The 27,200-nt window shown below is 47.9% G+C and overlaps 1 protein-coding gene across 1 annotated transcript in view; it reads right to left on the bottom strand.

The window, feature by feature from the left end:
• Positions 1–27,200, bottom strand: part of LOC104469323 (breast carcinoma-amplified sequence 3-like) — a 234,588-nt gene that overhangs the window by 2,847 nt on the left and 204,541 nt on the right. The window contains exons 11-12 of the mRNA XM_010083784.1: positions 19,867–20,034; positions 13,056–13,121 (exon numbers count right to left, since the gene is read on the bottom strand). Of these exons, the coding sequence (XP_010082086.1) occupies positions 13,056–13,121; positions 19,867–20,034 (234 nt within the window). The remainder of the gene's footprint in view (positions 1–13,055; positions 13,122–19,866; positions 20,035–27,200) is intronic.

Consider the following 27,200-nt stretch of genomic DNA (forward strand, 5'->3'; position numbering starts at 1 on the left):
CATCCGCGGCTGGGTCACACGAGATGTGCAATTAGCCACTACAAGGTCACCAGGGATTACCTGCGCTGCACGTATGACCCCGAGGACCACAGTCAGCACATCTGCCTGTGTTCTCCCATATTAATCCATTTTTTTCCAGCTGTTTTGTTAATAAAAATTATAATTAAAAAAAAAAAAGTCTAGTGCATACTATTATCTTTCCTACCAGACCTTCCAGCAGACCAGGGCATGGCAGAGGCACATGCACAGGGACATCGATGCCATTCCCATGGCTCAGACAAGACCAGGAATGACTCTGTGACACGGTGACACCCTTCCTGTTGTGGGGTAAAAAAAACCTGGGGGACAATTTCTGCTAGACCCAACACCTGGATAGACCCGACAAGTGCAGAAGGAGCCACCACGGCGTGGTGGGGCTGGTGGGTATCAGAAGAGGCAGGTTCCTACAGACAGGCAGTGCAGGCAGCGCTGCCCTCCCATCGCCCTGGGACGGAGCAGAAAGGAGGGGAAATACCTCCTGGACCTAAGACGTGTCACGTAACTAGTCAGACCACTGATGTCCTCTGTGCCAGGAACACGCTGGCTGAAAAACACAAAATAGGAGCAAAACCCAGGAATTCCCCATGGAAAGTTGGGGGGCGAGGGGCAGGAGCTCCCGGATCATGGCTCAGCACCGCGCAGCAGAGCAGGACACGGCTGCCCGGTGAGTGATTTTGTTTACTTTGGTGGAGTTACGCCAGGAACGGACTTGGCCCCAGCATGTCTGAGGGTTATTGTATCTGCATTCCCCCATGCATATACTGTCGAGATGTATTAACTTCCTTAAATGTACCAGTAAAACAACCTCTTATGATACACTTTAATGAACTTGTACAGTAGCCAGCAAATTGTGCATCATATAAAACCCATTCGGCCTTATAGACTCTCTGGCTATTTTGTAATAACTGCAATTTGCTTCTGCTGCAGCAAGATAACCAGGGTTGAGAAGTCAGGCTTTGCAGAAACCTAAATATTTGATTTGGGGGGGGGAGTGGGTGGGAGAAGGAAGAAAGGGGCCTCTGGGAGCTATTTATGGGGTCAAAATAACATGAGACCTGCTCTTCTCGTAGCATTTCCACCATCAAGGAAATGAAATACTGTGAGAAGACCAGCACTTGCATTATTTTGGCCCCAGAAATAGCTCCCTGAGGCTTTCAAAAGCCCGTGAAAGACAAACACAAATACAAATAAATGCTAATACTGGAAACGTAAATACTAAAACCTGCCCATGTCCTCAGAGGAAACAACTCACAAAGTCCTGACTGCCCTAAAAACAGAAAAAAAAAAAAAATAAAAAAGACAGCAGGGGGAAAAAAGGCGAAGGAGCAGGAACATCTGCTGAAGCCATGAGGAGAAAGTCACTTCAGGGGAGCTGGGAACAGCCCTGCCTGTGCGTGTGACGGTAACAGCAACGGGCACCGCTGGCATCGCCCGGGGTCCCCGAGCAACAGGGGTTCTCAGGGCACACGCGCGTTCTGCTGCGGCGAAGGCAGCAGCACTAAAACCCTCACCGCTGCCGGCACAGGGAGGAGCGGCTGTCGAGAGCGGGGGGCTGGCGGCAGGGTGACGGTCCTGCTGGGGTCCCCAGCCCACCTGGGGGGCAGCTGTCCCCCTCCCGCGGCCCTGCAGCATCCCGCATGGTGGGGTGCTGTGCCGATATCGGTGCTGCTCGGAGAGCAACGGGGCATTGAAGGGGTTGCAAAGGAAATGCTGGCTGCCCTCTGCTCGGGCTGTTCCGCCTGCAGACCCACAGCCGTCCTGCCGTGCGTACGTTGTTGCATGAGAAACTGAAAAAGAAACCTCCCACAAAATATTTCTTTCTGCTGATATTCCCAACCACCAGCCTGACGGTCCTGTCCCTTGTTCTGCTGCCCCAAGGCACTCTGCTCTCCCTGAGCAGGCTGCCAAGGTGGAGAGGGCAAGGAGGAGGATGAGGAGGAGGAGCTGCTGTGGGGACAGCCCAGGGTCCCCAGGCCCAGGGGAGCAGGGCTGTCCCCCTCCGGCGAGGCGGCTGTACCCTCATTTCCAGAAAGCTCCAGGAACTGTCAGAGGACCCCGTCAAATCTAGAAAGGTCCAAAGCCCTGCCAAGCTTAAATGTGAAACCATTTGATAGGGTGCATTAATTCAATGCCTGAAGAAAATCCATACAGCCCTCTTTTGCCCGGAACACTCATAAATTATGCTGCCCTTCTGAGCCATGCTCTCTCTGTAGTGGTCCACTCGAAGCCCTGGTTATCTCCTGTCTACTCAAAAATCTCATCTCCAGCACATGATTTCTTCTAATTTTTTTCTTTTTTTAATATTTTTTTCTTTTTTTCCCCCTTTCTCTCTGTTTGCTTTCCCCCGTTAAGCAGAGTTTCCAAATTCTCCAAAACCACTCCCTGGAAGAGCAGAACCTTTCCTTTTCCCTACCCAGAGCCATCCTGGCTCCCGCGCAGCCCGGCGGAGCTGCGGCCGGGATAACTGATACCATGACAGCAGCCTGATATGTCGGGGCAGCGGGGAAGCGGCAGCAACTCTGAATACAAGAATTATTCTTCATCATCTCAAACTGTCACAACACATTACCCTCAAAGCCACAGCTTGCTGAAGGAGTGACCCTGGACTGAATGGGAGAGCGCTCGGGGAAAGAACTAATTGTAGCCTCTTTTCACACGTCAGTCACTTTTCACAGCACCAAGCCTTTCAAGCTCAACTAATGTCAAGTTCCCTTTTCCTTTTGCTGGGATGAGTATTTCTGATTTTTAAGGATGGCATTTTTTTTAAAGGAACAAGGTCTCCAGCGAGGGATGAGGCCGGGGAGGGGAGGAAGCGTCGGAGCGAGCACACGCATCAGAAAGTCCATCAGACGCCTGAAGACTCGTTAGGAATTAGACAATTAACAAGTAGGAATGCAGGAAGTGGGGTAATGGCCAGCAGGGCTCGAATCTCCTCGATTTCATTTCTGTCATTCACGGCGATTGTTTCGGGGAACTTTTCGGGCTCTGCCTTGCGCCACGGGGGCTGCGAGCGCGGGAACATCCTCGGCCCCTTCCCCAAAATCAGGATCCCAGATGGGTGTTTTCCAGTGGTGGGGAAGAGAAACAAGGTGCTGCTTACTAAAACCACCTCTCCCCAGCCACAAGCAGATTTGTAACGAACAGCTAAAAAGCCAAAACGAGCCCTTCATTTTAAAATCAAAGATAATTTCCTTCGTTGGGAGGAGAAGCGAGAAGACTCCCTGCGGACGGGGCTCTCGGAACGACAGCCTGCTCCGTGCGCCTGGGCTGGCAATGCAAGGACCCTTCCTACCTTCTTGTCTTTAACCAAAATCCTAAAATATTCTGCGGCAAGGACGATTTTCTTACCCTTACATTTGCACAATGCCTCTCACGGGGGAATTGCAGAGCTAACCGGGGCTCCTGAGTGTTACTTATTAACTGTAATGCATAATAATTATGTAGCTTCTGCCATCTGGATCCTCATTCAAAAGGATCCTATATAAAGCGGACGCTAAAAGGCAATTCGTATTAACACAATGGAAGTCTTGAGGATCTCTTAAACTGTTTGTAATTTACACAGCGCTCCCCAGTGAATGGACTAGTTAAACATTTTTATTTTACCAATTGCTGCTGAAGGGAACGGGACGTGCTCCCACGGAGGAGCTCACGCCGGCTCCCAACGTGCGGCTTCCGCTCCCCTGTACGCCGACACGCACTTTTACACGTAAGCTCTCCATCTCGCTGTGTTTAGACAACATCCCAAACTCAGCTGGACACTTTTGGCTCTATTTCTGCATGAACGTTTACTACGAACATCACAAGAGTCCCCACAGGAGCTGGTGCCGGGGACGGGCACAGTGCAGCCCGGGGCACAAAAGGGCTCAAAAGCTGATGCGAAGTCGTAAATGCAGAAAATACCGCCCCAAACACAAAGGCTTTGACGTTGCATTACTGCTACTGCAGCCGTAGGTTCTTCTTGGGTATTCCTTTTATATAATGCAATTATGCTAACGAGGGGGCTCTAATTATCATCCATCTCCACCACTCTTGGCGGTCATTCCAAGGACCTGTGGAGTTGCCTCCGGCCCCGCACAGGGACCCGCTGGTGGCACCGCAACCCCAGGGGAACCTGCGCTTTTGGGTATTTGGGTAAGCAAAACCCATTAATGCTGAATTGTAGCGCAACAGAAGTGTCAAATACTCATTAAAGCTCTTAATTCTCCAAGCTCCTTTTAATTTGAGATGGCTGAAAAGAAATTTCTGCACAAATGTATTTTTACATCGCTCCTTTCCAAAGGGAGCCCAGACAGAAAGTCGGTTCTCTGCTTTATATATGACCCTAATGTTTACGAGTCAGTATGGTTATACCAATGTTTAAGAGCTCTCTGCCCCACGCCCTGCTCCTGCATCAGCCACCAACCCAAGCCAGTTCCCTGCGTGCAGGCGGCTGTGGGGACCAATTTCCTGCGATGTTTTGGGTGGCCGTGATAGATCTACTCCTAAGAAATGTTTCTTTTTCCTTTCTTTAAACCAGTGGTTTGAAAAAAAAAAAAAGATTTTAAACTCCATTCGAAAGAGGAAATGTAACACCGCGGCATTTGAACACTGAAAATCAATCCCGGTATTAAAACCATTCCATCCTGCTGCAACCTGAAAGATGTCGAGACATTGCAGAAGCACCTGCATTAAATTTACAAAGTAAAAGAAGACTGGCTAACACCGCCTGAACAACTTCTCTGAAATCAGAATTCAGTGGCCTATGTAAAATATTAGTTACTGTCAAACTACCTTACAGTAACTCTGAGGCTGAATCCACGTAGGGTTCGCTAGTGCCATGCATGCGGAGATGGAACCTGGCATGTTGGAAAAAAGGTGGTAGGATGGAGCAAGGAGATGGGGAGGTACAGGAGGCACGAGATCACCAGGGGAATGAAGACTGAGCCTTCTGAACATCAGAGCCCCTCCGAGACCACAGATTTCATGCCTAGTGCCTTATTTCAAGGCGAAGATGCCAAACAACTCACACTTGCGAAATGGGCAGGACATCCCAACCTACAGAAATGTCTGGGTTGACTTCAGGCACGAAAAGACCATTGAGATACGGACAGAACGTTTTCATGCATGACCCTCTTAAAGAATTTTATCTACCAGAAAAAAAAAAAAAAGCAAAGAGCAAGCAGCTTGTCTTTCCTTTAAAAAGAGAACCAAGAAGCTGCATACGACTCGAGTCCGTGGAGCAGGAGATCCATGGCTTTGGCATCTTGCCACACTCGGAGCATTTTATGGACGGTTAAAAGTGCACTGGATAAAGGACTAGCATTTTAGAAGGAGAATATTCTTCATGATAGGCACTTTCACAATGACTGCAGCGCTTTTAAAAAATAATCTCGGGTTTCCTAGAGCTGTATATTTTTGCAAAGAGGTTTAGGATGTTTTCCTACATAAAAATGGCACTCCAGAAGGATGAGTTACCGATTTTAGTCAGTACGGGAAATTTCAAAAGCTGCAACCGTCGAACACTTATAGAAAATTTCTGTAGCCCATCCACATCATGGAAGCCTACAACTCCTTGTGCAAGGTTTCTCGAAGAGTTTTTAAAATGACTCTGCAGATATGGTTGCTGAGGTTTAAAGGAATTCCCTCCTACCCCATCCTGAAAGTTTCAATATGTTGCTACTATAAATCCTACAACGTACCTTACATATAATACTGGCTTTCCTGGGCAAGCCAGCCTGTATACAAGTATACATTAAAAAAACTGTATACAAGTTTTTTTAATGCATTTAGGCAGAATTATCTTGTATCTTCAGTTACGCAAGCAGCACATCTGTGTATATCAGACCAAAAGCATTCGCAGAGAAAACACTGTATTAAAATTCCTGGGTTTGGGCTCCAGTTCCCAGGGTTACGGGAGCGCCTCAGATTGCGCAACAGTGACCCCTCTGACAGCCTCCGACTCCACCACGGAAAACACTAATTCCATGTCATCTGTGTGTTCGTGACACCTCCCAGCTCTGTGTTCTACACTCTCCGGACTCTTTGGGTCTCGCTCAGAAGTTCTGGAGGCGATGCTCCCATTCCCAGAACCACCACGCTTCTATCTAGAGCAGGTCTGGACCCAACGCGGGGATCTCAGCATCCCCGTTCCCACCAGAGCTGGAGCTGCTCGAGGTCTCAGCGTCCCTTCTCCCACCCCAGCCCCCTCCAAGCAGTCCCAGCAAAAAAAGCTGGGTAAGGAAAAGTTGCCTGAAGGTCAAAAATACAAATCCAGCAATTATTTCAAGGTCTGGGCAGCCCCTCGGCGATGCTCTGAGCAGGGGGTTTCAGACATGCCCAAACCTCCAAACCTCAGCAGTTTTTTTCATGTCTAAGACTTATTTTTTCCCCTCTGGTGATGCCGCCTGGGTCATTGGCCTCAATAACCCTGTTAGGAGGACAAGGCGAGGAGGAGGAGGAGAAGTCCTGTCCTGGGAGCGTGCCTCCGTGCGCGTCCCGCAGACGTGTCTCTGTGCTTCTGACACAAAAGCACCACCAAGCTCATTTGAGACGTAATTCTGTGCTTCTGACACAAATGTGCTGCCGAGCTCATTTGAGACGTATAATATTACAAAGCAAAGCAATCCTGGCACAACTTCTACTACTCCTGACACAAAGTGGCCTTTCAGGCCCGTGAGGAAAGCTACGGCGAGGCTCTGGGCTGTCTCTGGGTGCAGACTGATGCTGAGGAGGAAGCTCGGCCGGCCTGGAATTTGGGTTTGATTCAAAGGAAAAGTTAAAAAGTTTGGGGGGGGAGCAGATGCTCAGCTGGTCCAAATCAGGAGAGTTTAGTTGAAATGACGTCACCGCGGCCTCAGCCTGGTCTGTTCATCTAAATGGTTCAAGGCTCTCGGATTGGAGGAGCTCAGGTGGAAATCCAAGGAGCAGAGCTCTCCTCCTTTCATTTCCCCGGCGCTGCTCCCGGTGTCGCTGAGAAACTCCAAACCCACCCAAAAAATCCCAGTTCCACAAGCAACTTATTTAGTCAATTATTATAAAGGTGACGTTGACATCGCTACTTCAAGCAGACTAATTCTCTAAACACAAACCTAATCTTTAGAAGCACTCAAAGCTCGCAGTAGTACCCTTACAATCACGTCTCCACCTCGACTGAGGATTAACCAAGACCAGAAAAGCAACAGCCCAGCTCGTGGGCTCACTCTCTCGCAGCATTGCTCGAGGATCTCGATACACTCTGTCTTATTTCTATAGCTCCAAATTCTGATGTTACACATCAATAGGAAAGAGCCTTGATAAAAACGACATCCGAAGCTGAACCCTTCAGCACAGCCGTTTGCATTCGGCCTCAAGAAACCAGAAAGCAGCTGAAAAAAGTCAACTGGGCGTTTTCACTTGTTAAAAGTAATATTTTAAAAACTGTTCCAAGTATCGATTTGAATATACTTTGCCTTTCTATTTACACTCTCACAAGCTCTGACAAACATGTGAACGAGCTGCAGCCTGCGGATGCGCGCGTGGTGGAGGATAACTCTTGTGTGAAATCTAAAAGACCTAATGGCAAACCAAGGCATTCCTCTGGCCACAGCCCACAGAGAAGGCAATTTACATCGTCTCAAGTGGTGCAGATTCTGCCTGGTCCTTGGGCATCTGGCAGTGAAGGTAACCGAACGACTTGCTCTTCGCGTTGTGTGCTTTTGCAGACTTTCCACTCCTATCTGATGGGTGACCAGCCACGTTTCCAAAGGTAAACCAAAGAGACAACGCAATACTGGCATGATAGAATAGAAAGATTTTTTTTTTAAAGTGCGTGGATAAAAGTAGCCCTGAGCAAAGGCAAAAAAGCACTCCCAGATTTCAGACGCAATACCGGCACGATATAATAGAAAGATTTTTTTTTTTTTTAAAGTGCGTGGATAAAAGTAGCCCTGAGCAAAGGCAAAAAAGCACGCCCAGATTTCAGGGCAGGGATCTGTCCCTGGACAATTCATCTACCCACGGCTGCCCCCGTGGCTGCAGATGAGGGAGGAAGGCTGCTGGGTTAATCAGTCTTTTGATTAACGCCTCCAAACATCATTTTCACCTGACAACGCGGCCTCAGCGATGGGAACAGTTGCTCAGCGAGGCATGTGCGTGGTGAACTTGGGAACAGAAGGGAGATGCCATCCATGGGAATGCTGCGCTCTGCCTAAGGAGAAAATCAGACCAGCAACGCACCTGAGCATCCCTGGGTCCCCAGCACGGTGCCATCTGTGTCTGGGTAGGGACCTGCCACCATCTCCATCCTGCTCATCTCCATCCTGCCACCATCTCCATCCTGCTCATCTCACCCATGTGCCCACTGTCCCCAGCCACCCCCGGCTCCTCACCCCCACGCTGTGCCACCCAGCCAGAGCAGGGGGATCAGGACAGCGCCCTTCCCAGAAAAACATCTTTGGAAACAGTTGGAGAAGTGATGCAGAACCTTTGTCTTTCTCAACACCATCAGCTTTGGATGTAAACACAGAGTTCATGTGTTGGGCAGATACTGAGAAAGTCACTGACCAAGGAAATAATAAATAAATACCAAAAATAAATAAATAAAAAAGGATGGTATTTTAGCTGCGGGGGTCTTCTTGGAAAACGGGATAAAAATGCCTCTTGTAGAAAAAGAGAGTAAACAGTTTATGTCCCGGAACAGCCACTGTACAGGGTGGGTGGCTTCACGGCGTGCCAGGAGGTGACACGCCACCAGCCAGCGTCAGGCACTCCCAAATTCTGTCTTTTCACAAGAGCAAATGGTTACCTAAAAAATTCATCCCCTTACCACCTATTTCTGTCTGCATGGAAAACTAATTCCTTCCTTAGTGGGATGTGGACAGGCTGCGGGGACGCTGCTCCCTGCCCGTGCCGGGAAATGCCTGGGAGAGATCTCAGAGGCTCTCGCTCACGTCCGAGGAACACGGAGCACGGACTAAAAGCCAGCCAGCAACAAAAGCACCGCCGCCTGGGCTGAAGCGACAGGGATGAAACGCAAAACGTAAACAACACAAGTGGGGAAAAATCTATTTCCATTTTTTAGAAGTTTTACTCTTTTTCTAAATTAGCTCACGCATGACCAAGCAGGTAATTCCCACTGACATAATTTAAGAGGGCACCAGCAGAAAGACAGAAAAAAGCAGCCAGTTCTATTACCTTCCCATCTTTACGTTTTGCCTCAACATCTTTTTCATTCTTTGTGAATACACAACCCTTACACAGCACCATTTTTACAGGAAAAACGTGCCTTTGGAGGTTTCAACTGCTTGCAAGAACCTCGGCAGGGTCCTGAGCACCTTCCACCTCTGCAGGGGCAGCAGCAGGGATGGTTTCTCCATCTGAAAAATGCCTCCAGCCAATCCCTTACTCCTTTTTTTTTTTTTTTTTTTTTGCCAGCCGATTGTGCACACAATATTGAGCAATAATAAACAGAGGAGGATGAAAACGGCTGCAGCTTGAGAAGTGAGCTCAGGATATGATTCCTCCTCGCCGGATGCCTGGAAGATGTCACTGAGATTCTCTCTCCCTTAGTGCAACCCGCGTGGAGCCAATATGAACTCCCAGCAAAGTGCTTAAAAACCCATTATTTATAATAACTGTTAAATGATGAGACATTGTTTACCCAGATCGCAAGATAAATTCTCACTTAGAGAATGCTCGCCTGACCGTCCTGAACGTCATCTGGTTTTTATTTAAATGCAAAATGTAATTAGGCTCCCAATAACACAGCAGAAGAATTCAATAAGATAGGGCTTTTCACTTACAGTTTAATATTAACATTTTCCCATAAATGTTAATGAATAAAAGTCTACTGTTTTATGTATTATCCATGGTGGGGAGACAGCAGGCTAGGAATGGAAGGAAAGCTAATCTTTTCATACCACAAATCACGATATGTACCCTCCAGGAGAACCGACTGTTCCCAGCATCGCCCGGGACCTGGCCACACGCTGCTTCCTCCTGGGGCTGCCACTGGACCAGGTCCCATGGGATGTGCCCCTGCCCCACCCATCGGGGACATCCTCCCCCAAGCCAAAACCCCCCTGGGGTTTTTCTCTCCTTTCCCCTTGGCCTCTCTCCCCTGTCCCGCTTTCTGCCCGACCATCTCCAGTACCAGCACCAGAGAGCCAACAACGTCACCGTCACGCAAGGACACAGCCCCAAGCTCTGGTACTCTTAGACTCCACCGTGGACAGCAAGGCCAGATTATCAGAAAAAAGAGGTTATTACTCACCTGATATTCTGTTAGAGAAACGCACGGGGGTGACAAGAGGTGCTGGCAGGGCTGCAGACGGCAGTATGATGACAAGAAACAATGTAGGACCAAAGGGGTGGGAGCTGGCGAAGGTGGCACTTTGGGAGTCCATCCAAGGACTTGTGCCTCCTGACGCCGAAGCGGTGGAAGAGGGGCCTCAGCGGCCCAGAGGACTGAAAGCTGCAGGGCCAGAGGGTTGGCTCATGCTGGAACATTTTAATTGTTTTAGCTTTTGAGTTTCCATCAACTGCTAGGGTTTTGCTGTGTTAATGCCTGTTTTGCTGCTTGGTGACTCAGGCTTCAGCATAGCTCTAATAAGTGTTAATTTAACAGTTCCACTGCTTAACAATTTATTGCATAAATGGGTTTCCATGCTACAGCCTCCTCTCCCCCGGTGAGGATGATGCATGGTTGATGAGAGCTGTGCCATGACTTGGGCCATCATCCTTTTGCAACCCAGGGATCGGGAGATGCCCTTGGCACCAGCGTGATGGTGATGCTCTGCATGGGCAGGGAGGGGAGCCGGGAAGTTGGCCGCACGTTGTTTTAGGATAACAAAAGGCTCCAACTTTCAGAGTTAATGGAAGATGCGCAGGGGATCTGCGCTATAGGGCAAGCAGTGATGGGAGCAGCGTGCCAGCCCCACAAACCCCAACAGCAGCACCCTGGGGTGGTGGCACGTGTCCGGCTGGCCACATGCCTTCTGCCACCGAGCACGTGGCACTGTGACACGAGCTGTGGCTTGTCCTTACCATGAGGGTCACAGGAGTCACTGTGTCATTTTGGGGCACGCTGGGCTCCCCAGTGCTCGGATGGCAAAGCTGGAACACAGACCGAGGGACACAAAGGCAGTGGCAGAGCTGAGCGGAGCCTCGTGCCTTCTCCCAGCCAAGCCAGGCTTTAGGAGCAAGCGCCAGCCAGGGCTGCACACACCTAAAATTGCTCCTGTGAAAATCAGCAAAATACCAAAAGGCTCTCTGGGGCTGCCGGGCTGGGGAGGAGGGAGAGGAACTGTCTTGTCTTTATTCTGCCACCATCTCAGCAGCTGCAACAAGTTTTGGCTTGCAAAACAGCTGTAAAAATACCAGTCCTGGTTCAAATGCTGGGAAACGAGGGCTCTCGTACTTACTAAGAAAGATATGCTTGCCATAAGTCGTATCCTACATGAAAATACCATGCAAAGACTCCTAAAAGGAACAGTGAGGTAATTACTGAAACTAGAGATGGAAAAATCCGGAATGGCTGCCTGGGCTCCTCACCCTGCTCAGTGCGGGACCGCTCGGTGTGGGGCAGGCTTCAGAACTCAGGCTTTTAACGGGAAGATTTAATAAACACTGAGAAATGTTTCTAAATATTTAGAAAACCCCAAATAACAGATTTCCAAGCCAAGCTGTACAAACAGAAAATGAATTGAGAAAACTGTTAAAAATCAACAGCTTTTGCGTGCACCAAAATATATTCCTTTGAATAGCAAGCATCACCTCCTGAGCATGATGCTGCAAACAGAGCTGGAAGGATGCTCAGCCCTTTGCAGAATCAGGCCTAAACGAATACTTACCGCGGCTGTCCTCTTGTTCCCCTGGAAATCAATAGCAGAAGCCTCAGGCATTCAAAAAGCTTAATGCTTTAGGAGGTACTCAGCGAAACGGTCAAATGTGAGCAAAGCCAAGCAAGACAGAATGGAGCTTTACATTTTCCTGTGAAATACTGGAGTATTGCAGTAGGAAAATTAATTTGCTTAATCATTAGGAGGAAAAACCACAAAGCAAACCAAAACAGAACCCAAAGCAATAACAAATCTCTAAGGAGAAAGGGAACTGTTTCTCTGTTAACTACTTTGAGACAAAGCACTGGAAGAAAAATGTCCAGTTCCAATAATGTCATAACCCGATTACAGCCTGCACAGTAGAGCTGAAACACTTGCAGAACAATGAGCAAGAAATTAAGTTTGAAATTGAGTGCTGGCCCTATCTTGTGTCACTTCTTTATATTCTAGTAGAAAGGACACCGCTGAGCTCATTTCGTATACAGCAGCGCGAGATGCCTGGATGCAGACATCATTTAGTCATCTCGTATATGTTTCTCCCCATTTCTTTCTCCAGGAGGAATGACAAATCTAGAAATGTGACTGCACTTTGTTTTATTATGATATCGATTTTTCTGCAAAGGGAAAGTGCATTTATCCCCCAGGTCTGTGGGCTGGCAAGAAAGGGTTAACAAAATGTTTATCACAAAGCTGGCTTCAGAGTTGAAAGTAATGTGATCAGTAATGAATTTTGTGTTACATTAGGTTGTATAAATGGACAGACAAGCGCAGACAACAAGTGGCCAGGAGTCGGGGCTAATCTAATGATGTAAAAATAGAGACAGCACCAATTATACTTGGGGCCAGCTCAGAGCTCCTGCAGGGACTGCAAATGAATAGGTACAAATCAAATTACTGACTAATAGACGCACTACAAGAGAGGGCAGTCAATGCTAAATACATTAGGGCCTTGTGACCTCTCTGCTCTGAACAGCAGAATCCTAAATTTGACTTAAAAAAAAAAAAAAATCAAAGAAACTCTTGTTCGTTTAAGGAGAGAAATAGAACACTGCTATTTGTGAAATGATTTGAGACACTGAGATATTTTTTTGTTTTGTTCCCCTACAACCACGCTATGTACGTAACCCTTTGATAGCTGACAGAGGGTTTGCTTTTAGAACAAGGAGAAACAGTCTTTGTGCAAAAGTTAAGACCTGATAACAATACCGTCATGTTACATACCAAAACATTTCAAAGCCATGTGCCTCTTTGTGGTGATGTTTTTTACTGCTACTTCACCGGCTGTGTCTGTATCAAAAATAAAATATTTCTTAAAAAAATGCCTTAATTTAATAAGAAGAAAAAAGGAATCTCCCCACACCACAACCAATAATAGGTAAATGCAGTTGATCAACTTGCTATCAAATGGCAGAAAGTCAGAGCTGCCTCGTGGTTTCAGCGCTCCCTTTAAAAACACGAACGAACCTAAATCCACACCAGAACCATCTGTGGTATCAGCATTCAGTCCCCATCCCACTCCCACCCTCCCACCCCCTTAAATAATGTACAACCTGGAAGAAATTCCACTAAACTCTCCCAGGGGCTGGTGGCGAGGCAATTTGGAGAGCTGGGAACGGCTGGGAAGTGACAAGTGCCCTCGTTGGGCTGCGGGACGGGGCTGCTCCGGGGACAGCAGCTCCTGTGCTGAAGTGCTCCATGTCCTGCGTGGGGCAGCTCCGCTGTTTTTGCACATTGTATGTGAGAAATAACTAACAAACCCAGGTGAAAACACATGCAGTGCAAATGCTGCTCTGCTCCGGCACATAAAAACTGGCGGCCCCTAAAGAGCCCTGAATTTTCTTTCTTTTAAAGAGCCTCATCCAAAGAAAGCTTTTGTAGGAAGAACTGCGTTGAGCTCTTAAGGCTTATTTGAAAGGGGTAATTTAATCTCTGACCCTGGGATGAATATTCTGAAAGTTCAAAGGCTGCTTTTAGCATCGGTGTTATTTGATACGCCCGTGTGTGTGTGTGTGTGTGCTGCCCGAGCTGATTGAACCTGTGCAGAAATCTCTTTGCAGAAACACTCATCAGAGGGAAAATCAATTGCTGTGTGTGCTCCTGGGTTCCTATAGCCCACGTCCAAGTTAGGATTAAGACCAGCTGAGGAGAGGGAGGGGAAAAAATTGCCTTGGAGGAAGGAAAGAAAGAAGGAAGGAAGGGAGGGAGGAAGGAAGGGAAGGTACACATCAAAGTCCTGACCCTAGACAGGGCTCATCCTATTCCTGAAACTAAATGTACAGGTGGAGCTGCGGCCAGGTGCCTGCTCATACCTCTGAGCACAGCTGGTGACCACTGACATCTTCTCTTTTGGAAAGAACCCAGGAAGGATGATCCTTGCAGGGGATCGGAGGACAGCGGCTCCGCTTCCTGCCTGAGCTGGGCACGCCGAAAAGCACCCTCCTTTCTCCAAACCACACATTTCACAGAAAGATTTCAGAAGTGTCCCCCTGCAAAGCTCAAGGGTGTCAAGACCCGAGTTAGGCTCAGGCTGGTGTAACCACACGGCTTCGGCTGGGGACCAGGATCCCCCCTGCCCCGAGCGCCGATCCTGCCATGCTCTCCACCAGCACGTCTAATTAGCTTCACTTACTTACATCCCATTAATCAGGTTAAAGAGTTTGCTTCAACATACAAGCTTCCTTCATCGCATTGTGAGTTTGTTAATGAAATTTGGAAGGAATCCAGATGGTTTCCTCTGCGGGCCAGGAGCAGGGCACTCTGCGGCTCTACCACCTTTCCGCAGGTGGTAGCCGACAGACTTGGAATTTTGGAAAAAAAAATTAGCCATACTTTTTTAAAAAAAAAAAAAAAAACTGAAATTTTATAATGGGGTTTAAACACCTTGCTTTAAATTCTTCCAACCTCGCAGGCTGTATTGACCACGATGGTGCCACACTTGCATCCTTCCCTGTTCAGACCTAGAGCGTTGGTTCTGAGATGCAGAATTTGGGGGGGGGGTGCTCTGCAATTTTTAATACAGACGCTTACTGCAAGTTCACCTGTATTCCTGAGACAGGATCAACAGAGAAAAAAAGTTGTTTTGCTCCATAAACTGCAGTGTAAACTGAGCCATCATAAGGTACTGGACTTCATGCTGAATTGAAAAAAAAAAAAAAAAGGATACACACCCACAAAAAGCAATTCTAGTCTTGTGCACCCACAGAACAGTTCCACCACTTGCAAAATGTTGCAGCAATGTGGATTTGGGTATGCTTTGTTAAATGAATTAGATATAAGTACAACACTCAGGCAGCCAACAAATTGTGACAGAGGAGGTGCAGCAGACGGGCACGGACCGGAATCACACGCTGCAAACGCAATAAGCCCCATCCTGGATCTCCACAGCTGCCCGGACTCCAGCGGTAATTTCTGGCAGAAAAACCAGGGGTCTGACAGTGGCAGCAGCATGTTTGTCACTACAGAAGTTTGCAGTATTGCCTATCTTGACAAAATAACCTGAGCGGTGAGGAACACTTATTTATTTTCTATATTGACAATTCTCCCTTGGAAACCTGTCTGCGGTGTTCGTCTCATAGAATCACAGAATCATAGAATCACAGAATGTTTTGGGTTGGAAAGGACCTTAAAGATCATCAAGTTCCAACCCCCCTGCCACGGGCAGGGACAAGAAGAAATCACTGTGCCGTGTGCTTTATAGTAATAAACCCGAGAAAATGTAGAGAATGGGTTTGGATGTGGTAAATCACGTGAAAGTCCAGCCTGAAGCTGTGCCTAGATTTAACATCCAGCTACACCTTTCACCCACGTCAAAGGAAGGAGGAGAAGCTGGGACAAACTCCCAGGGCTAAGGATCCCTCTCCTCCTGGTGCTGCGGATGCAGAGCCGCGCCGTTGGATGCTCACTGCGGCTGGCCTGGAGCTGGGAACTCCTTTCTAGGACTGACATGTCCCCTGGTTCTCCTTCAGACCAGCCCATACCTTAAGTGGCCGTGAGTGGGGTCCTAATGAATTTGGGTCCCTGGGATACACACAGACCGTGCGGTACACCAGCATCGCGGCTGGGCAGGCAGGGAGCGCAGGGGAATGTCTCCTGGGCTTCAGCACACTGAACTGCCCTGGCACAGGAACAGGGATGGCCACAGAGATCGTCTTCTGCAGATAGATATCAGAAAACATCCTGCTGCTCGGACTGTCAAGGCATGGTCCCCTATTACAGGCTAATTTTCAATATTATGCCTGGAGATAAACAAACTGTATTGGAAACCTTGAGAAATGTACTTGTTGAAGGAATACATAAATCAGAGCTTCTACTGATTAGAGGATTTTTGGGGGGAAAGATTTCTAGCCTGGGCTGGAAATTTCTGTGTCTCCAGTTAGAGTGGAATACTCTCAGAGATATTTGTCTCCTGGAAGCACAGTTTCATAAATCACAATACTAGTTTGTGGTTTTTTTTTTTTTTGTTTTTTTTTTTTTTTTTGAGAATTCAATGTGAAGCTCCAGCACATACTTAGAAACTATACTGCAAATGTAAATACTGTGGCTGCTTGAAAACAAAGCTTTGCAAGCAAAAGAGGTCACTGACCACTAACGTTTTGTGAGCAGACCTTCAATTTTTTTTTTTTTTTGCAGTGAGAGTTTGACAGAAACTGAAACAGTAAAACCATATTTTTGCATCTTTGCCAATTTACGCCTTCTTTGGAACCAAATGTGTATCCAGGCTGACAGCTTATGTACAGCAGGCTCCACTTCAGATAGACATGGGTCGTCTGGATAATTGGATAACAAGGACAAAAGCTGGTTTCCCAATCAAGCCAACTAGCTGGATAACTGGAGTTATCGTTTAGGTCATGAGGAAAGGAGATTTTTTGGGGGGGTCATTTTCCAGACCCGGTTCTTCTCCCACCCCCTGTCCGACAGCCCTTGGCAACTACTCGGAGTCCGAGGTGGGAAAGACCCCTCAGGCCATCTAATTCCCCAATACCAGCTTCTTCCTCGTGTTTCTAGCATCCTCCAGTTGGATGTTTCCTGGATAACCAATCTTTGCATCATTTCTCCCTGTGCTAGGACCACCGGAGCAGCACGGCGTTACGGACCCTGCTCTGCCATGCCATGGGGCAGGTCAGAAACAGACACCGTGAGCATCTGCTCCCCAAAGCGCTCTGTGTGCCGCGAGCGAGCGTTTCCTCCGCTCCTGCAGCGTATCAGCCCTGAGTACTATATAAATCTACGTGTCAGCTATGTCCTAACAGTTAAGGCATTAAAAGAATCTATTTATCTCTCGCCATTAAGTGCATGTCAGGACCAGTCGAGCACTTGATAAAGTCTCACTGTCCACCCCATCGCCCATTTTCTCTCTGTCCACACAGTGCACCCGAGCACTGCACACGCACACGTCATCACATTCAGCGTCAGACATTTTCATTAATTAACGTTTCAGTTCAAATAAGATTTTGCAAGTTTCATTAAATCTCTGCAAAACGTATTTAAGGACTGAAGAGAATCCAAGAAGCGCAAACAGGGGTTAAAGCATGCAGAGCGCACAGGCATGCAGAGCGTAAAGGCATGCAGAAGGTAGAATAAGTCATTTTAGGATTATTAGAGGGATGTTTATAACTTCCATAATTTTGAGCCCAGTGCAGAAATATAAACACTGTCTTTGGAACCAGTACCAATATATAAAACAACTACCAACAAGGAAAATTTATGGTGTCCTTCTCTGCTGAACTTTCTGCTATCGTTCCAAGGAGGTGAGCGCATAGCAGAGAATCCAAGGAAGAAAACAATGTTTTTCAAAGATAATTCAGCTCAGCCTAGGTTTGGTGAGATGTAAGTGGTTCTGGGGGAAGTGAAAAGTATCCGACTTGTTACGAGCCAACAAAGACACCTCTTCTTTGAAGCAAGGGCAATAAGGTACCTCCAAACTTATCTTCCCCCATGTATTAACCAGCAGACAGATGCCAGCACTTCACCGTGCCCCGCAGCCTGACGAACGGCCGGCTGGCAGGCTGCCGCAAGCGCGGCCACACATGCTGTAGCCGGTGCTAGTCGCCTCCCTAGGCCAGTGGAGTTTTCCAGGTATAGCCTGAGCAGGAGAGGACTTTTTATGGCCATCTGGTAAAGAGAACAGCTCAAGAGGCGTTAGGGGATGGAAGTGGAAAGGGCACCGGAGTTCACAGCCTTATCACCAGGTTTTTCTCTGCTGCACTGAGTCACCGCATGCCCAAATCCTGAGAATAAAGTATGTTAGTGATAGGGAGAATCCCACGACAGGCAGGAAAACACAGAGCGGAATGACAGCAAGAGGAGGGCAGCAGGATGGGGGGAGTTGGGTCAGTGCTCACGTTACTCGCTATTGCTGCTTACATTTGCTGCTTTGAGATTGCATCTATCTTACACTCGTTATGAAGATTTATGTGTCTGGAGTAAGAGCAGGGAGAGATCTCTTTGGATGAATTTCAGCTCAGTGATGGCATCTCTACAAACAGTTCCTTTCTGGCTTTACACCTGCAGTGCTGGAAGCCGAACCTTATGCCAAAGAAGTTGGCACTCAGTGCTATCAGCTGGGTTTGGTGAAAATGGAAGGAAAACAGAGAGCACTGCCTCTGACAAAGCTCTTGCTTTACAATATAATATAATGTGAAGTCTCTGGGGCAGTCAGTCACCTTAACTTAGCACGTCTAGATGGCTTCAGCTTTCAGAGAGGTCCTTCCCTCGCCTGCACAGCCTGAGGGAGCTGACCTGTTATCGGAAGTGGATACCATCCCAAAGTTCACTCTGATCCCAGGATGGGTCAACAAGTGATGAAATATCTGCCTTTGTCCACTTTCACAGCCTGTTTTTCTACCTTCACAGCCCCTGGCAGACACGAGCTGATTAACTCCGCACCGGCAACGCGAGGCATTTCTGTCCTCGCTGCAGTGACGGAGCACTGGAGTCACGGGCACGTGAAGCGCCTCATCCAAGGCAAGAAGCTGGTGAGAATTTGCACCAGATCTGTAACTGAGACCCATATTTAGTGTTCAGCCAACTCCTTCTGTTAACACCAAATCATAAACCAACCCTTGACTCCATCTTTCAATAAGTGAAATTTCCATTTCCCTATGGAAACCAGAGGAAAGTCTGAAAGATGACAAGTTGGGCTCTGAAGAGTGCTTCTGCACCGCTCAGCAGCGTGGTCATTGCTATTTGTACCTACGTAGAAAGGCAGGGATGGTTTCTGCTCCACACAGCCTTCCTGTGATGTCCACAGGTTGGCATTCCCATACGTTTTTTGCTGGAGCTTGTCCCCGTTTCCCTTCCCGGGCAAGCTGCCAGAAGAGTGACAAGCGAGCTGGCAGCTGATGTTAGAAGCCACCATCGCTAGGAGCTGCTGGTCACAGCACGAACGGTGCGTGGATCAAAGATGGGCCGAGTCCTTTTACTAGAGGGCGTTTTTTAAACAAGTCAAAATTAATGGAGACAATAAAACCACAATAACTGTGCTTTAACATTTCTGAGCATCTCCTAGCACCGGGCCCCTTCTGAGCAGCATAATCTCTGACATGCCGTTCCATTTACTTAACCAGATGATATAATTTATCAATATAATGGACACTGATGAAGATGGATTAATTTGGATTACAGAACCAGCGCTTCGCAGTGGCTCTATTCAGGACACAAAATGAGGATGTGTGTCTTTATGACATTGTTTGGAGCAGGGTGGGCAAGGGCAGCAAGCTGCACAGCGACTCGGATGCTCCTGAGTCAGCCGGGGAGGGAGGGGAGCCCTTGTCACAGCTATAGGGTAAGGAAGATTCAAGGATGAGTGTTTTTCCTCAAGTTATTTAGGCTTCTCAGTCTATGTTTATGTGATCTACCATTATTTTCTTTTTATAAATTACTTATCTCACACTACATGAGATCCCCATAGAAGTTAATTAATCAGAGAGGTAGCGTACAGAGAAAAGGAAAAGCAGAACTTAAAACACAAAAAAATTAAAAATCACCATTGGGTGAGATGTACGTGATCTCTGATCACACCTCTTCTTTGTACCTGTTCCTGATCCCACTATGTCCCTGCTGGGGGATTCGCACATCGCATCGGCCAGGCGCTCCCGAAGGCCCTCCTCCGTGTGCTCCATGGAAGACATGTGACGGAGACCGAAGTTCTCGGGCCAGCTCCCGCACACCTCCAGCAAGGTCACGCTCCGGTCGAAGGCACCTTCAACAAACAAACGGGAGATGTTTGGGAGGCCCTGGGACCAAACCACTTCCATATATTTTATTTATTGCAGCGGCAAGAAAGAAACCCTTGCACTTTGAGTTCCTGAAAAGCTAATTTTAGCACATTAGTTAAAATGTTGGTGTTAACAGCACAGCAGGAGCAACCAGAGCCCTGAGTGCTGAACAGCTTTGACCAAGCAGCTGGAAGCAAAAAAGGTGAAATTAAAAATACAGACCCAATTCTGGTCTCACATTAGGGAGAGTCAGGAAATCAGCGTAATGGCACTGATGGAAATGACAACAGAAGCTGGAACTGTCACATTAAAAACTGTATATATGTTCTTAAGTACAAGTTAGACAACCAGAAATTGTTTTTAAAGTGGATTTGCCTTTCACTGGGCTGCTGTTGGGCACTCTTCCCCCTTCTCATCTTGGACAATGGAAACAGTCATCTCGTCTTTGCCAACGGGCAGAAATTCCAGCCAATATCCCTCGCTCGCCCTTGAGCAGAAAAGTGCAGCAGCGTGGCGGAGCGAGGAGGAAGGGACGGCTTGTGTTCTGCCTTGTGTTTGAAGTATGTCTACTGGAGGAAAAAAGCAAGCCCGCCCTTCAGCCTGGGCGATCTGTGGATTTTCTCCGTTCCTGCACTGTGAAATTTGAGGTCAAACGTGAGCTAACAGAGACTCTTTCATCAGCAGGGCTTTGCCGAAGACGCTGGCTATTGTGACGGGGCGCACGTACCTACAAAAGATCCTGAAAGCAATTCCTTAACTTGCAGTTATTACCTCATTCACAACGGGGTAGGATGTTCTGCTGAATGCCAAGATTAGATTCTGAATTCAAGATCACTTCAAAGTACAAATTAAAATTATTCTGCTTTATTATACAGCAAGTCTTCTGTGAAGGCTTACTTAAATCATTCCCACTTGGAACAAGATTACAGTTATGCTTTGTTGCTTCAAGCACATAACATTTACTCAACTATTAGGTAACTGAATACGCAGCGTTTATTGTGCCTGGTTTCTGCCAGCCTACCGAGGGGAAAAAATGCAAATGCCAATGTTTCTCAAAGTTAAAAGTACATGAAACACGTCCTTGTTATCAGGCCTTTGGTTTTCCCCTTTGATCAGCCGTCAGAAACTATCTACACTTGTAGTCTGTGACTGTACAGCTTCACAGCACACTCCCTGCCACTGACAGGTGGTAATAGAAAGGGTGAGAGACCAAGCCCCGCGGCAGGCGTCCCTTCCTCTGATAACGGCCAAAGTACCGGGTGATAACCGTTAGTAAACACTCGGGCGGCCGGTTAATCCATACATCAGCAAAGAGGGGCAGATAATTTTGAACTCTAATGGCACGGACAAAAAGCACCGGGGCTGGCATTCGGGGATTTATATGGGCTGCAATGGTGACTTCTGGCTCCTGAATTTCATCGGCGCGCACAGCTTTGATTTATCTCTTTGCCTGGCTGCAGAGTAGATTCCTGGCACTAGAAAACCATCAACGCTCAAATGGACCTCTCCAAACCGGGACTGGGGCTCTTATGTGATACATGCACTTGAACTCTGGATGAATCCCAGTTTAAACTGAGAGGAGGAACGACCAAATATTTCAACTTTTTAATGGGTCTTTGGATTTATAAGGTTACTCCAGTCCACTAATTTGTTTTAGAGCAAGGGTTCTTGAAGCTTGTTTGAGAAAATGCAGCGAGGAGGCAAAGCGATTCTGATGATGTTTAAGCCTCTGCAACATTTCCATGTTGTCAGTTATCCTAACTGCAGGAGGAAAAGCAAAATTTGGTCTTTTTTTTGAAGCTTCTTTTTTTTTTCAAGTCACCCTTCTGTGGTTTCATGTGACCCTGAGACCCCCCACTCTGCAAATACTCCGAGACTCCAGCGCTTCAGTTGTTTTCCATAGGGCTGGAGAGCGGCTGGGGGACTTTCCCATCTGCATCCCAAACCCCAGGCTGGCAGCGGGGAGATGCCGAGAGCTCCCATGGGTTTGCAGGGTTGTGCCAGAAACGCTGATGAAAAATTTCTTCTTTACTAGTATCTGCTCTCATTCCGAAAGTGAGAAATGGGAGCGTTTCTGCTCCTATAAGCAGACATATGAATAATAAGGCAAATGGCTTTTGAAGCTCTGCCAAGATGCCTGCATACGTGTACAGGGAGAAACTTCATAGAGTGCTGGGCGCTGGCTCCGGAGATCCTTGAGTGAGAGCAAAGGAGACAAGTGCAGCGTTACCTCCGCAATCAGGGCCAAGAGCTGCCAAAACTTCTTAGCAGCAGCAACGTGTGAGGTTGCAAGTGTTAATGTAAATGCAGGTTAGAGGGATTAACGGCACAGAAAGTTTTCTTGTAAAAAAAACACCGTACGGCTGGCGAAGCTGTAGTTTTATCTTTCCTCCCTTTTCACTCCTCCTCCATGTTAGGAGAACACATCTGGCGACATGATTCACGTCCAGGCATCCAGCTGTGATTCACCAGCCGCCACCGCACCCGCGGGGGCTCACCCTGCCCGTGTGATGGGCGGCGGGGGCACAGGGGGTCCGTGCGTCATCATCTGCTGGGTGTTGCAGGGGAGCCCCCAAATTCCTCCGTATTTCAATACAGACACTGACGGAACGGGTTCCACGTAGAGCTGAACACACTGAAGTGCGGCCGAGCTTACACGGGGCGTGGGAGTGGAAAATGGGACCGTGCTGGAACAGGGGTGTCCTTGCCGACCATAAACCCTGGCTCTGTCCCCCTTTGATGTAAAACAAAGCTGCTTCAAGGAAAAACAAGCCCCATGGTCACAGACCTTCCTGTTCTTCTTGCCATGGCAGCGGCAGACAGCAGACGTATCAAAGTAGCTTCATCTTCTCAAGGCTCAATGGAGTCCTGAGTATTTTTACACCTTGGAAAATTCTTCTGCGAACTGCGTGAAATGGGAGCTGGGCTCCCCGGGAGCCTTTGGATGCTTCGCCTGATGTACATGGCTACCAACTGCACGCGAGCTAATGGCATTAGACTTACACTGATAGCAGCTAACCGTATCTCTGCTATTTATTAAATTGTAATCTCTTTCTGGCTGCCTTGCTCTCCCCTTTTCAATCCCAGTATCTCAGCTGATAACGTATCAAATTCCCCATCGTCAGCCAGAGAGAAGTTTACAAATAAACCTCAGTGCAGCGTCCTGCTCTCAAAATCCCCCAAAACCCGCAGCCAGAACGTAACCCCAGGACCAGGGCGGCTGAGGAGGCTCCTGCAGATTCAGGGGATTACCAAAGGGTTGAGCGAAGGCGGACTGCACCCCATGCCTGCACTGACAAACCGCTGAAATCCCACTGACAGCCACCAATATCAGCCCCTGACGTGGGAAGCCTTTCTCCTGTCCCCCAGACCTGACACCGTTTTGATGGTGGAACAGGTTCCACCTAAAAGGAGCAATTCATTGGGAAAGGACACACGGAAGAAGCAGATCAGGTATTATTTTAGCCAAGCAATTACTAGTGAAATCCTGGTGAAAAACTCATTAGATCACAAAAAAAACCCCATTGACTTAAAATTGTGTCCATATTTCATCCTACCCTGCGGTCCTCTCAAGCTAGCGGCACGTTTACTTCTCCCCTTATTTACTAAGATGAAACTGGGTGGAAATTGAGACCATCAGCCTCCTTTGCATGATGCCCAAGCACCGTCCCAGATCCGCTGCTCTGCAAATGAAAAACAACCTCAAACCAAACCAAACGGAACACGCAGAAACCTTGACTTGAACATCCAGGTCGAAAGCGCTTTGTTTTGCAGTTCCAGCGTGTTCAGCTTTACGCTGCCCCAAACACTCCGAGCTCATTCTGCTCCACACCCAGGATTTTCCTATTAAAACTTGAATTTTCTCCTGATGCCCATATCTCTCACTTCTGTCCTTCCACTGACATTTGCCACCCAAGGAGAAGTGCCCTTTCCTCACGCTGCTGCTGGACGGAGCAGAATCAGACCCTCCGTCTTTCTGTTTAACGTTTCTCGCATTTTATTAATGGCAAAGGCTTCTGTTATTACTCACACCAAATTACCTCGCTTAGAAGCACGGGATTTGTCTTTTGCACGGCAATCGTTTCAAGGCTTTTAATATAAAAGGAAAATAAATTCTACAGAAGGAAAAAACCAAGCCTCAAATCTTGGAAACATCCTTTCCTTTCACAGTTAGCCCTACCAACCAAGCCCGAGAAAACCAGAGAAGCTTATTTTCTTCTCTGAAAAACCTAGTAGTAAAAAGTATTTTTACAAAATATTTTAATGCTTCTAGTGTGTTATTTTTCTAAGTCAAAATAGCTCAGCTAAATCTTTCACCATAGCCCTTTAATTCGAAAGCCAAGGGAAATTTTTTTCATTAAACCTCTGGACGGCTTTGTTTAAAATATGAAATCAAGTAGCTCCATTTCCTGTCTTCTAAGGAACAGTAAATCAAAACGACTACGTTCTCCAAAAATACAGTAACGGTTCTATTAAAGAGCTTGACAGTTTTGAGCCTCACCTTGCATATTGCAACATACGTGTGAGCAAAAATAACAGAGTAAATAGGAGAGGAAATGACCTGCCAATTTTAACCGATAAAAGACGCATCCTTCTCATTAAAGGGATGGGGCTGTGACCCCTGGGGATGGCAGACCCTGGGGTGCGACTGAGATGGTCTCGGAGGGCAAGGGGGGGCTGCCCATCACTGAGCCCCTGCCCGTTCTGGCCCCTTCAGAAGGAGGAGCGGATGCTGAAGGTCCCGATCCGCTGGGTACCGGACACACCGGTCACCACAGTGTGACCACAACGGCGCTGCCCCGAAACGCTTGGGCTGGGAGCGAGAACCCACGGGCGTGGGAGGAACCGGTGCATGGAAATGCCCTGCCCAAAGCAGTCAGTGGAACTGTAACATACCCCATTTAAACATTAATGGTTGAGCTTTCCTGCGGGGTGTGCCAGTTCACTTCCATGCCGTAAGTTTGTGACTCCAGCAGCTCTCGGTACCTGAGCGGGGACCTGGGCAAACCCCTTACTGAAGTGTGGAGGAAGAGGCATCTCCCCGACTTGCCCCGTATCTGACTTTTGAACGCGTGCCCATGCTCGGTGGCGTGTGCTGCTGGTCCTCTTCCACGGCACGTGCACATCAGCTTCCGTGCAATGGACTTTGCACCAGCTCACCTCCGCGCACGGCCGCAAAACCAAGGTGTGAGTGTTCATTATCGCCTTTGGAAACGATGGCTGGAGCTACGGCCTTTGAGTAACTCTATTTCCCCGTCATCTTCCCTCCCACGGAGTTCCTTTTTTTCCAGAATGGCTCCCAGTTCTGCTATAAACAGGACATTACTCACCAGCTCTGTATCCTGCGAGTGCATTTAATTAATGGAGCCTTCAGCCGGGGTGCCCGGTCCCACAGGCAGCAAACACTCTCCAATCCCTTTGAACTTTCGGCTGAGCAAGGCTGAGAGGTTCCTGCGTCCCTCCTCAGCGCTACAGACTTGTAAACAACAATACTGTTTATTCCTCTGCCGTTATTTCCAAAGGAATTCTAAGCAAACACGCAGCTGCCGGGACAAGCAAGCCCAGGGGCAGGGTGGTCCCCAAGCCCCCATACCCAGTGGGGACAAAGGCGAGTGGTTGGGCAAGAAGTTGCCCCGCCATCGCCTGCACCCGATGTGGCAGTGGCCACATGCTGGGGACAGCGGCCAAGGCAATGGATGGCCATGTTCAGGATCACAGCGGTGCCAGGCTATCGCACCCTCCTCCTCCTCCCCACTGCCCCAACAAACACCATCTCCTCCGGTCCCGCACAAGGGTTAACCGGGGGCTGGGGAGAAGCCTTGCAGATGATTAGGAACCCAGCCAGCGATCACAGCCATGGTGAAGGCTTTCAAATGGGAGCGAGGCTGCGATTTTCAGAGCCGGAGCAGCGAGATATTTTTATAAATGTATAAATCTTTTCAAGGAAAAACAAATATAGAGGAAAGAATGTAAACATTATTGTAAAATGCATAATAAAATGGCCGTTGTTTGTTAATTTTGCTCCTTATTATCCAGTCTATCTGTACCACCGATGTTGAAACATTTGCCTCTTTTTTTTTTTTTTTTTTTTCCTAAACTCCCTTATTCATTTAAAAATAGTTTCCTGCATGTTATATGAATAAGCAAAACCTAAGGTCCTAAATCCAGGAGAACTTTGAAGTATGAAACCCATGGTCTATGGGAACTATGTTTTCATTAATCAAAGTAGATGTTTCTAAAGCCATCAGATTTATCATGACTGGATTTCATATGTGAAACCCAATATACACACAGACATACACTGCTTGTCCTTTTGGATTAGTTCTGACCTTTTACTCTCCTTTCTGAAGGATCTGCCTTTCCTCAGAGCACGGCTGCCCTGTTTTACCACGGCAGCAGCCAAAGGAGCCTTGACAAAGTGCGTTCCCAACTCTCCGCTTTCCGTGTCTGAGTACGAGCCCGGGTTAAGGTCAAAACAGAAATGATTAAGTGTATTTATTAAACCCTGCTGCCGCCTCGAATGCTCCCTGCGACTCTCTTCTGTGCCATCCACGCTGCAGCTCCACACCAGCCTGCTGGTAATACACCTGGCCACCAAACGAGGGACCCCAGTGTCACCGCAGCGCCGACGCCGATCTCCGGGCTGGCAAAAGCTGAAGGAAGCCCCCCCAGAGCCCCCCGAGCATCGCCGAGGGCTCCTGCAGCCCTGGCCGAGCTCCTGGCTTCCCCAGAGGCGCGGAGGTTAGCGAAAGGACACGGCAGAGAGATGGGATGGTTTAAAAACCAGAGGCAGGATGTGACATCCATCCAAAGCAGGACTTAAAAGATAAAATGCAAAAAATCTGCGTTTGGTGTCATGGGGGGAAAATTTATGCCGTGGTTTTGCAGTACCAGAAGCACAGGACTTTGTCATCTCGCTTAAAAGAGTATCGCAGGGGCCGGGGCAAGCGCGGGCTCTGCTGCGGTGCTGGGGGCTGCCGCTGCGTGCTGAGGGCACTGATGGAGAAGGTGCAACTCACCTACAGCCTGAGGAGCACAGTGCACTGAAAAATGAGATGAGTGTATTTTTACAATACTGGATGCAATTTATTTAGTGGGTCTAAAAGCAAAAAAAAAAAAAAAAAAAAGAGCTGGAAACTACAGAAAAACT

This window comes from Pterocles gutturalis, unplaced genomic scaffold, assembly GCF_000699245.1.
Source record: "Pterocles gutturalis isolate BGI_N339 unplaced genomic scaffold, ASM69924v1 scaffold8140, whole genome shotgun sequence".
NCBI lineage: Eukaryota > Metazoa > Chordata > Aves > Pterocliformes > Pteroclidae > Pterocles > Pterocles gutturalis.